The sequence below is a fragment of the Phoenix dactylifera genome, chromosome 8 (genome assembly GCF_009389715.1).
Source record: "Phoenix dactylifera cultivar Barhee BC4 chromosome 8, palm_55x_up_171113_PBpolish2nd_filt_p, whole genome shotgun sequence".
In the NCBI taxonomy this organism is placed as follows: domain Eukaryota; kingdom Viridiplantae; phylum Streptophyta; class Magnoliopsida; order Arecales; family Arecaceae; genus Phoenix; species Phoenix dactylifera.
This window is the reverse complement of record NC_052399.1, coordinates 2,932,443-2,950,280: the sequence shown is the minus strand read 5'-3', so window position 1 is coordinate 2,950,280 and position 17,838 is coordinate 2,932,443. Positions and strand designations below refer to the sequence as shown.

At 36.9% G+C, this 17,838-nt stretch overlaps 1 protein-coding gene across 1 annotated transcript; it reads left to right on the top strand.

Moving 5' to 3' along the window:
* The first annotated feature begins 79 nt into the window (after positions 1-79).
* LOC103696070 (protein POLLEN DEFECTIVE IN GUIDANCE 1) lies at positions 80-14,396 on the top strand. The gene is made up of 11 exons (XM_008777589.4): positions 80-1,080; positions 3,667-3,818; positions 4,386-4,489; positions 5,194-5,282; positions 5,373-5,446; positions 5,523-5,673; positions 5,755-5,922; positions 11,112-11,209; positions 11,321-11,443; positions 13,700-13,768; positions 13,857-14,396. The coding sequence occupies exons 1-11, from the start codon at positions 516-518 to the stop codon at positions 14,055-14,057; spliced, it is 1,794 nt and encodes a 597-aa protein (XP_008775811.2). The 5' UTR covers positions 80-515; the 3' UTR covers positions 14,058-14,396.
* Positions 14,397-17,838: the final 3,442 nt, after the last annotated feature.

Here is a 17,838-nt window from a genome sequence, read left to right as displayed (position 1 = left end):
TTAATAATATAAATTACTGGCGGGTCTCTCTCCCATTTGATGAACTGATGCGCCAAGTATGAAAAATGGATTAATGTGATTCACGAGATTGGCATAATTTATGGGTAGATCTTGGTATTAAATACCAACGTGCTTATCATAAGTGGCCTGAAAACTTCTTCCCGATTCCAAAATTGAGCCTCAAAATATTTTTCATCGAATAATTATTTACTATTTCTAATTTTCTTTTAACATTTCCGCAGATTCTTTGCGTCCTCCATGCACAAGATGGAACTTGGACCTGTAGATAATTAATATCGGCAGAAGGACGTATGGAATAATTATTCCCATAAAGATTTTATATAAGGCGCCCCCGGCGGTGGCCGTTACTTCTCGCTTCGCAGGTGCTCCCCCCTAAAGTCGCCTCCCCGCTGTGAAATCGCCAGCGCCGTGATCCCCATCTGGGAAATTCTAGGGTTTCTTCCTGGTCCCCTCCTCCTTTCCTCTTGATCGAATTCCACCGGACTCCTCCGCCCATGTCCATCAGATCCGGCGGGCGGAAGGTGTCCTTCGACCTCCTCGCCAGCGACAGTTCCGGCGACGACGGCGGCCTCTCCCTTCGGCCGGCCTCCGATCCCTTCGGCGGCGAGTACGGCCGCTCGACCCGCCGGAAGCGGAAATCCAAGGCATCGAAGAAAGGGAAGTTGGCCGAGAGAGCGGCGGTGGCCGGGGATCCAGGCTTCCTGGCAGGGTTGGATCACCAGACACGGCCTTTGGCCGAGAATGGTCACTGTGAGGATGGGATGGGATTCGGCGTCTCGGAGAACAGATCGGTGGTGGAGTCCGTTTGTGAGAACACGGTGGTGGTGCCGGCGCCGGAGCCGGAAAGCTCCCAAGGGAGCTGTGTTTCTTATGTGGAATTGAGGCAGAGGAACGTGAACGGGAGTGTTGGGGATGAGCCGAGGGACGAGGAGACCAGCACAAGGGTGAGTTCTGCAGGACCATGGAGGCCAGAATCTAAAGGGAACATCGGCACGCTGGCGAAAGAGGGGTCCTTGGATTGGAATCGGGTCATGGCGGAAGATCCAAATTTGTTAGGAGGTAAATCCACTTGCAAGTACTAAGCCTGTTAAATTGTTTGTTTACTGCAATTCAAAAAATTCTTGCAATATCAATTAGTTATTGGCTGATCACTCAACATGATCAAATTTGTGTTTGATGTGCAATAGCCCCTTAAATTATGCTTCTTGATTGCGTAGAATAATTGAGTGCCAAAATGTTTTGCAGTGCCATCTGGTCGCAGTTCGGAACTAGGGAATTCTTAAGATTTTCAGTTCTGTATGTCAGCTAGCATGGTTGTGGTACATGCTTAGAGATACGGGATTTGCACTTATGGTTGTATGGCTGTAGGGTTGAAAATGGATTGGACATGGATTGGATGGCAATATATACATTGCTTCGTCTGTTTCTATTTGGCAAATATGAATACAGGTGAAAGATTGGAAATTAACAATACGAATACGAGTGCAGAAGTATGTAAGAAACTTATGGGTAGGGATATTATTCGAATTTATGCTTTATTAACTGCAAATAAGTATATAAGCCTCCCAATACATTCTTTTATTATTTTTATAATGTACAAAAAACAAAAGCAATATAATTGCATCTAATTAATCCCTTGACTCTTTAGTAGATCCTAATAATTTTGCTAAGTTACATTGACTATTAGGGTTGCAATCAACCAAATCAAAGATATCACCATATGGAAAGAAAATTAAATTAAAGACAAATTGATGTCTTCTCTTATTTCCCTTCATAGTTCATGACAGCTAATTTAGAGTAAGAAAGCAGTGGAATCAGATATCTGCATATGGATCAGATATCTCTGTATCCATTAAGATTGTCAGATTGCCTAAGAGATGCTAGGCGGCAGTTTGTGGGTAGCCCATGGAGGAAAACATTTCAAGCTATTAATAGGCATGCCTTCAATCACATACATAAACAAGCACGTGCATATATTATATATGCAATCTTTTTCACCATATATGATATTATAAAACCTACTTTTCATGCTTAAAAAAAATCAAAAATCAGAATCCACAGGAAGAAGGAGAACAACAATAGCGTTACTGCCACTGCAGCAGACAAGGTGCAGGGTTACAACTAGGTAGCTAGTAGGTCCAACTCCTAACAGGAAGTGGTAGGAGGAGGAGGGCATGGAAGCGGCAGCCAACAAGCCGTAGATCCACAACCTAGACTTGTTAAGAAGAAGAAGAGGAGGAGGAGGAGGAGGAGGAGGAGGAGGAGGCAAGTCGAGTAGAGGCTAGCAAGTAGAACTAAAAATAATAATAAAAAAGGAGAGGAATGGGTAGATGAAAATTTAGGAGTAGAAGGAAAAGAGGAGAAGAAGAAGATGATGATTGGTTTGAAGAAGAAGAAGAAAAAAGAAAGTGAGAGAGAAAAGGGTATACGCAAATGTGGCACTAGTGCTAGCCACTGCAGTCACCTTTGCCACTTGCCAGTACCAGTAGACTTGTTGGTAGCTGTTGGTTAGCTCACTGGCTACTGCTAGGTTTGTAGTAGTCTTCATTTCCCTCTTTATGGTGCATATAAGGATCAAAGAGAGGAAAAAAGGGGAAAAGAAACCCTTAAAAAGTACAGTTTAAGCAACCTTGGCTAGGCAAACGTGCCAAATTAAGTCTGTGGGCCCCTTTTAACAATGTCGTTATCCTATTTGTATCTGCTTTTTGTTTTTTATTTTTGACAGAAATATGGATATAGTTATTAGTTCGATGCTATAATTTATAACCATATCCAGGTAGATTCGGAGACATAAATGGATCCATAAGGATATCATCCAATCCATTTTCACCACTATATGGCTGTCATCCTTGTAATGTTGGCACTTGATTGCACTCTAGAGAATAAGAGGAGCGGAGCTTATAATGCGCGAGAGCTGTTAAGATTTTCTGATACCTTTTTTGTTATCTTTGTCCCTTCTGATGTACTTAATTAGTAAATGCCTATTTGAAAGAATGAAGTTCTAGAATCTGTGTCAATTCTCATCTTCTAGTCTCTGGATGCATTAGTTCAAGAATGGCATTGCTTAAGGGGCCTGGGTATTCGGAGGGCCATGTGGAATTTCCAATGAATCCCACAGAAAGTAAAATGAATTTATTAATTTAAAAAGTGACTTGTTTCATTCTCCACAATCATGTGAATGTTGTTTTTCTAAACTAAATATTGTCTATTGGTTATGCGTTTTCTTTTTATTTTTCTTTCTCGAGATGAGGGGAGATCAACCAACCCATTTCATGGTCATTCTTACTTTAAATGCCACCTTTGTTAAGTGAGTAGTAACTTTATTTTCTCATTTTGGAAACAATATGTTATGTATCTAGATATGGCAAAGCACGTTGGCAAATCTTTATATTATTGTGATTCTAATTTTAGTCAAAATTGGATATCAAAAATTTTCTATACAGTAAATCTATTAATTGAATATATGATTATTGAGCTAATAATATATATGTATTTTTCTTTCACTTTTGTACTCTTCTAATGCTACTTGTATACTAAAATTTAATAAACTTTGTTGCATACTAGAACAATTCCATTTATTTACCTTTTCTTATCCACTAGATGCTCAAAGTGATACATCCATTTGCATTTATGTATTGTTTGCAGAAGTCTCATCGTCAGACAGTTCGCCCATAAAATACTTTATAGGAGAGATGTACGGTGGTAATTCACTTAGAAGCACAATATCTACTGGGAATGAGAAGAAACGACAGGGGGTCTATAACACTATGTTCCATGTTCCATGGAGATGTGAACGGGTACACCTGCGCTTCTGATATATGGATAGTTGAATTAGTTATGAATGACATAGACCCAATGTTGAATATTATGTCTAGCATTATACTTTATAGTAATGTTTGACTGGAAATTCTGAACAATTTAATTGATGGAGTAGATATCATATGATTCCTTTTGTGGTGCTGTACTTGCACAACTAAATTGCTGCTGCTAATTTAATATTCTGCACAATTTAGCATGGAGCTACATAGCCATGACTCATGAGGTATTATCATAATCTTATCAAGGTTAGAAATCTTGACCTTACTCCATGTCATGCTGCATTGACCCATATCAACATGGGGCTATCTTCCTGTGCAGCGAACCTTGAGTAGATATGGGTAGACGTACTGCATCTTGTACCACACTGGTTCATGAATGATATGAGGGCATACTGCAAGATTTCAAACCGATGATCTTGTCAAAACCATTTAAAAAGTTGGAGGAGTCAGCTAAAGTCGTTTACTTTTTGTTGTAATGAATGACTTTGTAATAGTATAATCCTTTGTTAGGGAATAGCACCTCTGACATTAATTACTATTTTGCAGCTTATTGTTGCAGGCTTCTTTGTCTGTTTGGATTCATTTCTGTCATTGCTAACTATTATGCCAGCACGAATTGTTATGACCATTTGGAGGGTGCTGCACACCAGGTGGGTTGCAATCTTTTCATGTTAATTGGTTCTCTGGAATAAAAATTTGTGCTTGTGGGCCATAAGTGTATGTATGTGTTTTTTTTGTATTTTTTTCATTACTACTTTTATATTTGAACCTTTAAGATGTAGTTTTCTACATTTATGCTTTTATGATGTATGAATGGCATCATATAATCATTAGGGATCATAGGAAGCGTATATTCTCTTAAGTTGCACATAAGAAACCATTCAGAGTTGACATCAGTAAAGAGTCAAACAAAGACATGTCCTATGTAGAGTTTATTGTTTTAAATGTCATTATTAGTAGTACCTGTTCTTGAAGGTTCCTCCTTTTTAATTTCCTTTGCACTCATCTGTAGTAGCTCCATGGCATATTTAGAAATGTCAATTCCTTGCCTCAGCAGGATACCTACTACCTATAGACTGCTGGAAGTTGAATTACAACCTGCTTCGCAAGTTGTTTTCTTTCAACTGTTCCATGCATGTCATGCACTTATAGCAGTTCATCCAATTACCTTCCAGATAGTTTGATCTTTAATGAAGCATAGTGAAGCATTAAGGGCAGTGTGAAGTAGGTGTGTACTGCTTTATGTGATTCTTTCATTTCACTCATTTTTCTGCTTTGGATCACTATTCTGTTGATGGTCCTGATGTTCACCAACTTGTAAAAGCTGCTCATTAACCTAACCTATTCATGGCAGGAAGTTTCAGAGGCCAAATGCTGCCGAGTTAGCAGATTTTGGTTGTTTCATTGTGTTGGCTATAGGAGTCATTCCACTACAAATGACAGGTCAGGCAAAACGTCTGTCCTCTTCACATTGCTTCCAATATTCTTTCTACCTGTACATAATCCCTCTGTACTTGTCTTCTCGTGCATCAGATATCAGTTTAATATATCATATCATACGTGGACAAGGAATAGTCAAACTCTATGTGGTATACAATGTCTTGGAGGTGAGAAAATAAAATATATAATTTTGCTAATATGCACCATATGAATACTGATATGAATTTTTCAAATTCATGACAGATATTTGACAGACTCTGTCAATCTTTTGGCGAAGATGTTTTGCAAGTTCTGTTCAACTCTGCAGAAGGGCTTTCAAATTGTTCACCAGAGAATATGATATTTCAACTAATGAGATTTATCTTGGATGAAACAATAGCCATCATTGCATTTGATATCCTTTATGAAAAAAAGCTATTTTTTATTTTCATTTATTGGATTCATTTCTGAATTGCATTTCCTTAACTAGGTATACTTGTCCATTCTTTCATCTTATTGGCTCAGGCTATCACTTTATCAACTTGCATTATTGCCCACAACAATGCTTTGCTGGCTTTACTGGTGTCAAATAATTTTTCTGAGGTTAAAAGCAATGTATTCAAACGTGTTAGCAAAGAAAACCTTCACAGTTTGGTATATTACGGTGAGTTAGTTTCTTTCATTTTCTTTTCTTCTTAATTCACAACCAGTAAGAGGAAAAGTGGCGCTGGGGTGTTATTGTTTGCCCATTGTGAATATATTGTTCTAAAACATTAGTTGTAGGTTAACCTTATGTCAATCATTGGTAAAGGCAACCATTGTCACAGACACGAACTTGGTGACATCATATGTAAATGTATATACACATCGTGGATTTAGTTGTCATCATGTTTGTCACTTGATTGGGTTAATTGGTCATGTGCATGACAACTATGTGCCTTGCAGTGAAGTCATCAATAATTTACCAAAAAAACCATTAACAATTCACATTTGATTGCTTGCAACCTAATAATGTTGCTTCAGGGTAATACAATTTCTTGCATGAACGGAGTGTTCACAACTGACAGAGAATCATATACCTTCGTGCACTCTATCTTCCATTGCCTCACTGTCAATACACTTATTGGTCATTTTTCATGCAAGTTTTTCATTGGTAGTTACTTAAATACCTTGCGTCTTATGATTATAAGATCCAGGCATGCTTTTTCATAGGTGTGTTAGTCTATGTCTTTTGCATCACTCTCTCTTGCTGATAGGCCATTTTATGATATCTGCATTTGATTCCCCCTTAAAATGCCACTATTCAGATCTTGATTGGTTTAAAAGGACCTTTATATCTGCCATGTTCAAGTCAACCAACCATTCCCTTAGATTGTAAAGGTGATATCTAGATCCTTCTAAATGGAACAAGAACAATCACAAGCTAATCATATAGAGCAAGGTTTTAGATACTATGGGATGGGGCCCATCCCATTTTTCAGTGCAATAAAACACCTCGTGTCCCAACACTCAGGATGGTAAATGTCTTATCCCATTCCGATCCACCTAGCTTGTCCCATTTCGACACTTTAAATGGTGTCCCATCCCAGCTCTTAGGATGGCGTGACACCAATGAACAAATAATAAGACAACAAGTAGCGGGGGGAGGGAATAAAGGGAGATAGTACTAGATATGTAAGAGGTTAAAATTGGCAGTAGCAGAGTTCATTATTTTGCTTGGTGTTTAGGCTGTTTAACATGTCCAAGTTAAGCATTAAAGAGTGGCTATGTGTTACTTTTTATCATTTATCATATTCCCTTTTTCCCCTTGTCCTTGTAAATGTTTGCTCTTAAGAGTTATTAGTTTGCTTGGATTTACGTGTGTTTTAAATGAATTTTCATTATTATATTATCTCATGTGGAAGCGAAAATATAATACAGAAAGGATCTATGAATTTAGTGAGGTCAAATTAAATTTCAGGTTGTTTAAATTGTTTTCATAATCAACAACAAAATGAATTAACTGTGAGAATATTTGTTACTTGTAACTTCACGCGTGCTTTGATGTATATATGGAGGAATTCCATTATAACATGTTATAATGTATTTCTTTATTGAGCTAAAGATTCTATATCAGTTTGCCCTTTCGGCTTCTTATTTTTGCCCTAAGAGAAAGATGTGGTTTCCTGTATCAAATTGTCCACTCTCGCTTGCTTTTGCATGAGCACTAGCTCCCCGAATTCCTTCTCTCTCTGGTTTGTAAACTGATTCTGCAAGAAAAGTGCATAGCCAATGGATAGGTTTCCCTATTTGTCAATTTATTTTCTAGGTTTTACTCTAGGCCCCTCTCTTGCATAATATTGCCTTGGCTGGGGACTCCAACTTGATATAGAGGGCTAATGGTAGGTTGAGAGTCAATTGTCAAGCCAAACATTCTCAAACTTAAATGGTTTATTTGTTGGTCTGTACTCTGTAGAGTTTAACCCAAACAGCTGACAAAATGGTTGTCAAATAATGTACTAAAGCAGTTTCAAGTGCTGGCTATTCTAGTTTGTGCCGGTTGGCACATACGGTATCAGGCTAGTACCGGCACTGAGATGTCTGCATAACATCTATTAAATTCTTCTTTTTAATATTTTTAGCTGAAATGGCTTGTTATTCATTCATTCATTCTTCGGCATGGAAAGGCACATTTTCCGGTTGGGATGGCATGTGTCGTGCCAGCACACATCCAGCACAAGTATAGTCACCGGTATTTGAAACCTTGTCTAAGAGATGGATGCTACTTTTACGTTGTAATTTTCTTTCTTTCCCTGTCATCAAATTTCATTCAAAGCTTAAAAAAACTTATGTGGTTGCTTCTACAATTATTGCATACTATCAAATTATAAAACCAATATGGTAGGTATCCTACCCCCTAGCTTTTCAAGACTTATGGTGGGCCCCTTTCTTGGCAAATGTTGCTTTTGCCGGTAGTTCAGTTTCAATTCATAGGGTTAGCATCAAGTTGATAGCTAAGAGTCAAATGCCCCTAAGTACTGATCGATTGGACTTTGACCCAGAAGACTGATGTATATCAATGAACTGCCAATTGGCGGTTGGTTACTCATTTTTGCATGGCAGCAAATAACCTCACCTAGCCTTGTTTTATGGCATTCCTCTTGTTGCCATTTCAGCATTTATATTCTTTTTATGCATGGCAGCAAATAACATTCTCATGGAGTCAACTAGATCATGTGTTTGTGTGCCATACTTTTTAACATCTCATTTTGATTCTTTTAGCTATGTGTCTCTTGTTCTGTTGGTCAAGGTTGAACCTTAAGATCAAGGAACCACATACCAAGCATTGCTAGTATAGTATATGATCAGTATGTATCTGTTTTGGGCCTTTTGGCCAAATCCATGCAGTTTTGGCATTTGAAGTGATATATGATCGCTTCATTGTTTTGCTAGCTTGATAGTCCATTTTGGTTAATATGCTCTTATTGGCTTTAGATGGTATGCACAATTGCACATGCTTCTAGTGTTTTGACGTCTGAACCTAAAATAGTCAAGAAACCACACAAATTATGTTTTTTAAACTTACCTGCACCAGTTTTTCCTATTGCTTAAATTTTTTCTTAGTTTTCTCTTGTACTTACTTGTCTTTTAACATGTACAATTTAGCTGGTATTTCCAACCCCAAGTCATAGCATTCTAGCTAGTGTACTATCAACATTGATATGGTACAAGTATTGGTCATAACTGATATGCACCTAATACTGGTATCTGGACCTAATGGTTTTTTTCTTTTATGTGTGGTTTCATTCACAAGATTCCAGTCTATCTCCTTTACTAAATCCTAATCACAAGATAAGTACTGATGAATTGCACATTACTATTCAAGAACCACTCCAGAAAAAGCTCCTAATATTCATTTTATATTCTTGTATCTTTGGACCTTATGCTAGATTCTTGCGGGCATCACATAAGAATCTGAATTCAACCTTTAACAAATAAACATCACTAGTTTAGTTACATTTGAAGGTCTAGATGTATTTGCATACCTTCAAATTTTGCATACACATGCAAAAATACTTCACCTTTGCAATATATGCAGTTGTAAGTATGAGTTGCTTGATTCCTTTCGTTGTCCCCCTTTCATTGACTCATACACGCAACATGTATGTAATGTATTTATTTATCTATAGATATGAACATGTATATAGGCATGTATATCTACACATGTGCGTGTATTGGTAGCTTACATGTCCATATATTTAATATACACATAAATATCAAGGAATGAAGTATTGGTGCCATTGCCATGGCAGCTGTCACAAATCATGGCATTTCAAAAAAAAAAATCAAAAAAAAACTTTTGGGGCTCGTTTGGTTCGCGGGAAGTATTTTTCCTCCTAGGAATATGATTTCTGGGAAGCAGATTCCTAGAAAGAGGATGCCTAGGAAAGTACTTTTGGCATGTTTGGTTGACCATGGAAAAGTGACAGATTTCCAAAGTGCTTATGTTTGATTGACCATTCACTTTCCTAGGAAAGTTATGTATAATTCCTATTATACCCTTAATAAAAATTAGGTCTTTAATGCCTCTTTAATGCTTCTTTAATGCTGAAGGGTCTTTTTGGGAAAAAATAAAAAAGGAGTAATTCCCACCTCATGGGAAAGTAACTTTCCATGTTTCTCATGGAAAAGACTTTCCCATGAAATGTGGGAATCATATTTCCATGGGAATACAACTTTCCCATCTCTCTCCTTTGAAAACTCCAACCAAACAAGCGGCATCTCATTACTTTCCTGTTGACCACACTTTCCTCCCTTCTTTTCCCACGAACCAAACGAGCCCTTGGTTTGGTATGGGTGGTACCAAGATGTATGCAGGGTTGTGCCACACATGTATGCCAAATGTTAGTGCTAACTCATCTTGGCATGGTACAGTTGGGTCAGATTGGCACTTGCATTCTTGATACACGCACATATTTATGTATGCATGTCTTCAGTTTGTGTGCTCCATTGGTTTTGAGTCATCAAATTTTCTAGCAAAGATTTAATGTTTATCATGTAGTCCAACTCTCTCTCTCTCTCTCTCTCTCTCTCTCTCTCTCTCTCTCTCTCTATTATATATAATATGTAATATGTGTGTATATATTGTCCACTCTCCTCCTTGAAGGTTAAGGCTTCAATCCTGTTGGCACAAAATCAGTGATGGAGATTCTTTATGGAGGATCCACACCATTGATCATGATTTACATCATAAAAATTATGTATGAGCCAAAATTCATCTTGTTCTGGATATCATTTGCCTATGCATGAAATGATCCAAAAATAAACTGTTTAATGGTTTGATATGATTTGTTTCATGATTTACAGTATGGAAGCATCTAAATCTATTGGATTCTGGTTTACACGTTATATGCTGTGTATATTATGATCAATGCTATGGATTATCAATTTATTCCTTGTCATATAGTTTAATGTACTAACATTATAACTATTGTCCATTTTTGTGGCCACTTGATGCATAGGTAGGAGGACAAACACATGCTTTTTCAGTTTGTAGATACTTTCCATGATATAAATAATGATTAACAGAATAACGGTATCAATCTTCAAATTAAAACGTCTATTATTGCTTCAGCAGGATTGAGGCCTTCATCCTTTTGGATGGAGAGTAGTCACTCTCTCTCTCTCTACACACACACATAATATACGGATACATGCATGCTTACATACACACATACACACAAACATACATACATACATACATATTGCGTATTTGACTGTGTCCACCTACATATATATATATGGCAAAAGAAATAGTCATCTGATTTCAAAATCTTGGACCTTACCTTTTTCACTGCTGATTTTCATATCCAGATATCATTGAGCGGTTCCACATCACAACTTATGTGTTATTTGTCCTATCTCAGAATATCTTGGAGGCAGAGGGTCCCTGGTTTGAGAGTTTCGCTACCGTAAGTTTGCTTTTTAGTATAAGCATGGTTTCCATTACCACGAGAGTGAATGCAATGAAACTTGTCTTATTGAACTTATATCACCTTTTTTTCTTAATTTTAATCCCCCAGGATGCCCTCCAGGTTTATGCGTGTGAAACATTTATTGATACGATCAAGCATTCATTTCTTGCAAAATTTAATGAAATAAAACCCAATGCATACTCTGACTTTCTAGAAGACCTTTGTAAACAGGTAAATCTACAATTTCATCACTACTAAGTTTCTTTGCATCTATCCATCCTAAAATTAATTACTCATTCTACCTTTTCGGCTGTGGAATGTTGTTTTCTTAACATATCCAGCTTAGAAGCTATATCAGATGTGGTATGTATGATGGAGTTATAATGCCTCAAGAGTTAACCTTTCTGAATGTATATGTAGCTATGTACAGGTAACATAATGTAGACATGCTAACTGAGTCCTATAAGTACTTTTGGCAAGATCATCTTGATAAATCTAGGGGAAGTTGTGGTATATTTTGGGTCAATTATGGAATTATTTTCTTAGAAGTTTTAAGTTGCAACCTATGGGTTCCTATGTAATCAAAACCAGTTCCTCTTAGCTCTTTAATATTAATTTTTGGTTGAAGTTAATGAATTTTTTAACAGAGGTTAGTGCATTGAGATGACATGTTACTTCCAAAGCCTGCTTGGCTGTCTGTGCTATCTCCCTTCTTTGACGGAAATTGCTGCAGGAAAGCAAGTCCTGAGTAGTTTGTTCAGAGTTGTAATCAGCATAAGTTGGGACTGGGGATCAGAATGTGTCTCGGGACTCATTGCAAAATTCCTAGCACTATTCTTATTTTCTGTTTTGCTTGGAGATTATATGTGCAGGATTTTGATAACTAATCCAGCTATCCTCAATTTCAAGTGAAATGATTAGCTGTAAAAAAGTTCACATAACCTTGTCAGCTAAAACAATATATATGATAACTATTTAAAGAGAAGAAAAATGTTCATAGCGTTTGGTGCGGTCTGAGCAACTAATCCTTTTAGAAGAGCAATGCTACTTTTTTGCCGAAACACAATTTTTAATATTGAGGAGGTTCATGTAGTCCATGTGGTGGACTCTAATTTATCATTTTGGTGCATGAAATTGATTATATGAGATTACACATTGGAAAAGAAAAATAGAGAAGTTTTAGAGAACCAACACCAGTCTCAAGAAACCAGCCCGGGCATTTGCTAGAAAGTAATTGGGGGTTATATTCCTTCCTGAAAGGATGTGATGTAATCCACTAATATATAATTCAGCCTTTAGGTCGTCTGAATATTTTGCCTGACTTGCAATAATCTGAAAAGCTTAAACTCCAAAAAGTTTCTATCAATTGTCACTAACAGCCAACTAATCAGTGGCTGTTAATATGCCAATGAATGGAGCAGTCTTTTTTTTTGTGTGTGAATGAAGAATGGACCTGGTCACTGTCTTTTATTCTTATTAAAAAATAAAGAAACTTCATCAAAAGGAGCAAAAAGTTCAATATTTACTAATCTAGGTTTCAATTTTTATATCATTGTAGGTAAACTTGTTCTGATATTTATAAATGCCATGTTTTCTATGGGATTTGGGGGTTTATTGGCAAGACAAGAATATGGTGAATGCTTATTGGGGAAAGCTTTTAGAAAATGGAAATAGAAGTGAAAGAAAAAGGGGCAAGGTTCTAGTTGAAACTGATGGCCGAAGAATATTATTTCTGATCCGTTTCTTAATTTTAAGTATCTTATATGAGGATATACTTTAGAAGTAGACTTAGGTGAATGAGACAAACAACTGCTTCATGTGTGTTTTGTGATTAGCATGTCCACAAGACTTGAAGGAAGGTCTTAAAAGAACAAAATGGCATGCTACATTATGTGGGTTTAAATGTTCTGCAATTTGAGTGTTTTAACTTTCAAACATAAAAGTCAGGAGTTGCAGATGTGAGAATGTTAAAGTTGATGCATGGTACAATGAAGCTAGGATGAGAATGAGTAAATTTGAGTCAGAGCGGAGGTTAAATAAATTGGAGGTTTGTGGCAACTGTAGAAACAACCGAGATTGTTCTGGCATGTGCAACTTTGACTTGGCTTGACAACATTGCAATGCTTTCTTTCGCCATCACCAATTCACATCAGTGAATCCTTCTGTTAGATTAATATTCTGACCAGCACTGCATGCCTCTTTTGGCATTTTTCTTCTTTCTGCAAGAATCAGATGAGCACTAACCAAAATTTACTGACTGTTATGGATTTGGCATCTACCTACTGTGCATTAATTTTTGAGGTAGTTGGTTTGAAATTAGCAAAGTCATGCATTTTCCATTTGTGTTGAATAATCTTTCTTGGTCTTCAGCTGGCTAGGCTTTTTTTCATTGTTTTCCTGTTAAAAGAACCTTGAACTAGTAAACTCTTCTGCCTCTAAGGAGAATCCATGGCTCATGGTATGTTATCATCCTGTGATCTTGTTCAGATTCTGAATGAGAAGCCTGATGAGCATCGGAAAGATCTTACTTTCATTCCTCTTGCACCAGCCTGTGTGGTAGGTTATTTGAACTAGCATTTTGGTCCATCAATGACTACTATTTGGCTGTGGTTGTATATCAGAAACCCTTCCTTTCTTGTTGCAGGTCATCCGAGTGCTAACTCCAGTATATGCGACTGTTCTTCCCTATGGTCCACTCCCATGGAGGTTGATCTGGATCATCTTCTGGTCAAGTCTGACCTACATCATGCTTGCCATTTGCAAGATGCTTGTGGGACTGAGCCTTCGCCACCTTGCCACTTGGTACATTACTCAGCGGCTTGAGAGTAAACAACATGTGGACTGATACCTTCACATACATGATTAGAGGTCTGATGTGAGAGAAAGTTCTACGATAAGGATCAAGTCAAGCAGTCCAACATTACCAGCTTACAGATACCGTTGCTCACGGGACACAGCAGCTTCTTACCTTTGTGCATAAAGCATACAAATCAAGATATACATCATTGTGCTCCAGTTCTTATATCCATGGAGATCAAATTCATAGCGGCTTGCTTGAATTTTGCTTTTATATTGCTGCAAGCCCCAGTTAACGATATAGCAGAAATAGTCCTGAGATCAGGCAGATCTGGGATTCCTTTTACCTCTCTTTACCTGAATGAAGTAGCGTAATTCTTTGATGAAATTTTTTCCAGGTAAAATACTCAACACATGATACTAGTTTCAACTGTCTCGTTTCTTACTCTTTTGTTCCCTTCACTGCAGCATATCTCGGTTCCCCATAGTCGCCGTTCTATTACGATTCCTCATGTATTCCCTTTTCTCTGAGAGCACCGCTTCGCAAGCATTTTCTATTTTCTATTTTTTAATGCCGTGTCCTGGCCTTGCCATGGCGAACCCAGATTCAAAAATATGTCAGAGCAGCTGCAAAGGATAAACATAATGGTCTGCAGACAAAATCCTCAATATTATATAGTGCGTCTTTAAAGTTGACTCATATTAAACAAATGTCTTTGTTTCCATCCTTGCAAGACAAATGTTTGAACCCACTTAAAACAGGATGATATATTTTTCTCTACTATAACCCCGAGAAGAGTGCAAAAAGATTTAGATTCCCAGAAGAGCTAGCTACCGAACGAGCATGCTACTTGCTGGCAGGCATTTTTATTTGCCCCCTCTGGTCCCTACCGATCCGTCTAGATGGTCACCATTGGCTATCAGATAAGATGGTTTTACGTGCATTGGTTCATTCACGCCAACATAAATGCATTTCAATCATGTATTATAAGGCATATGTAACAATAGTTGATATCTTTTTCTATAAACTTATAATAGATGATGTTTATGTAGGCTTGGCATGTTCTCATGTTGGCTAAAAATTTGACCAATAGCTCTTAGCTTCGTTAGTACCTTCCATTTTAGGTGAGAGGTTTTAGGTTCAAACTTCAAACCTAAGTTGCGGCGAATAGTTTGACAATTGGGCTGGCCCACACGCTTGCCCGGGCAGGCTAAAGCTTGAAGCTTCTTTCCAGATCTGACTCGAGACTGAGCTCAAGCCTGGCACAAAACATAATTGTGCTTAAACCGAATAAGGACGTTTAGGCTAAAATGTTGGGTCAGTTTTAAATAGGCATGACTGGCCCAACAATCTTGACCTCGCTGACCCAAAATGTTCATCCCAACCTGAAATATTCATGGTAGAAAATTCTGATAATAAATTCAGTCCAAGATTGGATTAGGTTCTGGGCTCGAGCTTCGGGTTGGGCTTGGACTGGGCCAAACATCGGCTCGTGCCTGGCTCATGTTTAGGTCCAAGTCTGACTTGAACAGTCTCAGGCCTAGCGCAAGGCTTGACCCAAAGTCATCCCCTCCGGGGCCAATTTCATGTTGTAGCAATGAATAATCATCGTATGCCGGAAAAAAAGAGCATTACCATATTGCCCACTTTGATGTGATGTTGCCATGGCAAGAGTAAAATGAAAAATTTGTCTATAAAACCCAATAAAACCTTGGGAATTTCATAAATCCCCTCATTCCATATTGGAGAGGGAACTAGTAGCTGATGGCGACACAAATCATGGAAATTTCACATTCAGTTGAAGCACAATACGTATCATAGATAGATAAGATATGCTTGATTTGCATATGTGATAGATATGACAGTTTCTTAGGTTTATCATTGCCTAATGATAAATAGTATTGTCATGCCTCTTTTCTTAGAAAAATGATTTTGGTTCAACGGGAAGTGCATTGACTTGTAGATAAAATACTGGTGGGTCTCCCAACCTTTATCTAAACAGAAATTATGTAGCTCAACTCATAATAAAAATACTTGCATAATATTTAAAATAATAAAAAATATCTATCATAAAAATCAAACTCCTATGATACTAAATATATTTGTGTATCGAAAACACAACAGATAAGATGTGTTTGAGCTCTATGTACATAATCAAATATGACAATCATGAGATATTTTTCTAGATTTATAATATATCGATAAAATTTATGTAGGCTTGGCACACTCTAGTTAATATAGATTTCATAGAAGGGAATCTTTTGAGCATTGTTGGATCCCCCAATTTGATGTGGCATCGCATGACAGAGTTAAAATAGAAAATTTCTCCCGAAAACGCTAATAAATTCTTGTGAATTGTGCTAATTCTATCATGTCACATTGGAAGGAACCGATAGGCACATGATTCATGGAAATCTCTTACTCGATTAAGCACAATCTGATGAATGAATTAAAAAAAAGCTTGATTTGCACATGTGGCACAACACAAGTGATTAGACTTACTGTTAACTAATGATATAAATAGTATCTTATGTAGGCTAACCCCTGTTTAAAATACCTGTAGAATGCTCGAAATTACAAAAGTACTCATCTTTAAGATTGAAATCTCACGTGGCTAAATGTATTCGTGTTAGCAAGCACGATAGATAAGATATGCTTCACTTGTACGCAAAGGAGATACAACAATTATTTAGATACATCTAAAAACTTATAATAGATAACATATGAATCTACGATAAATATGACAATTACTAGGATATATTGTAAACTTTTGATAGATAACGTAGCCTTGGCATGTTCTCTTGTGGGCAAAAGAAAACTTTAAGCACTGATAGATAACATATGAATGTACGACAAATATGACAATTACTTAGATACTTTGTAAAACTATGATAGATCATGTAGTTGGCATGTTCTTCTGTTGGCAAAAAAAAAAAAATCTAAGCACCGCATATAATCTAGTTTGATGTAGCACCGACAGAATAATGTCAAAATAGAAAATTTATCTTGAAAAAGCTGCTAAAATCCTATGAATTATCCCAATCCTCTCATGCCACATTGGAGAGGGACTAGTCGGTACTTCTGCCTCAATTCATGGAAACATCACTCGGTTGAGCATTATAAAATGATGAATATATAACATATGCTTGATTTACATGCGCAAATACGACAAGCATTTCAGTTATTGTTACTTAATGATAAATAACTTTTTTGTAAACTAACATATACGACAAAAATAATATTTAAAATGACAATTAATTATAAAACCTTGAAATCCCTGAGAGACTAATTGCACACGACAAATGAGATATTTTTAGGCTAAAATATCCATGTACAATCTTGAAGTTTCTTTCCAGATAAACCTTGAAACCCCTGAGAAACTAATTGCGCACGACAAATTGCATTAATGTTAGCAAACACGACAAATGAGATATTTTTAAGTTGTATATAAGGCAAATATGACAATCATCAATATATTTCTATAAACTTACGATAGATAACATTTGGGCCTCGCTATTTTTTCTCCATATTTTTATATAAAAGAAATTTATGTAGCCTCACTTGACTCCTTTTTTGAACCCTTTTTACCTTGTGAAATTAAATATATGTATGCTATTAGATATGACAAATGAAATGTAGTTTAAGCCATATGTATAGTAGATACAACAATTGCTAGAATATTTCCATAAATGACAATATATAGCTAATACTTTTAGAGACTCGTGATAGGTAATATTTATAGGCATAGCCTTTGTATTTTCATATTGGCCATCAAACTAAGTATATTTTTGTTAGTACTTAAGATGCACTCGAGTCATGCATGTAGAAA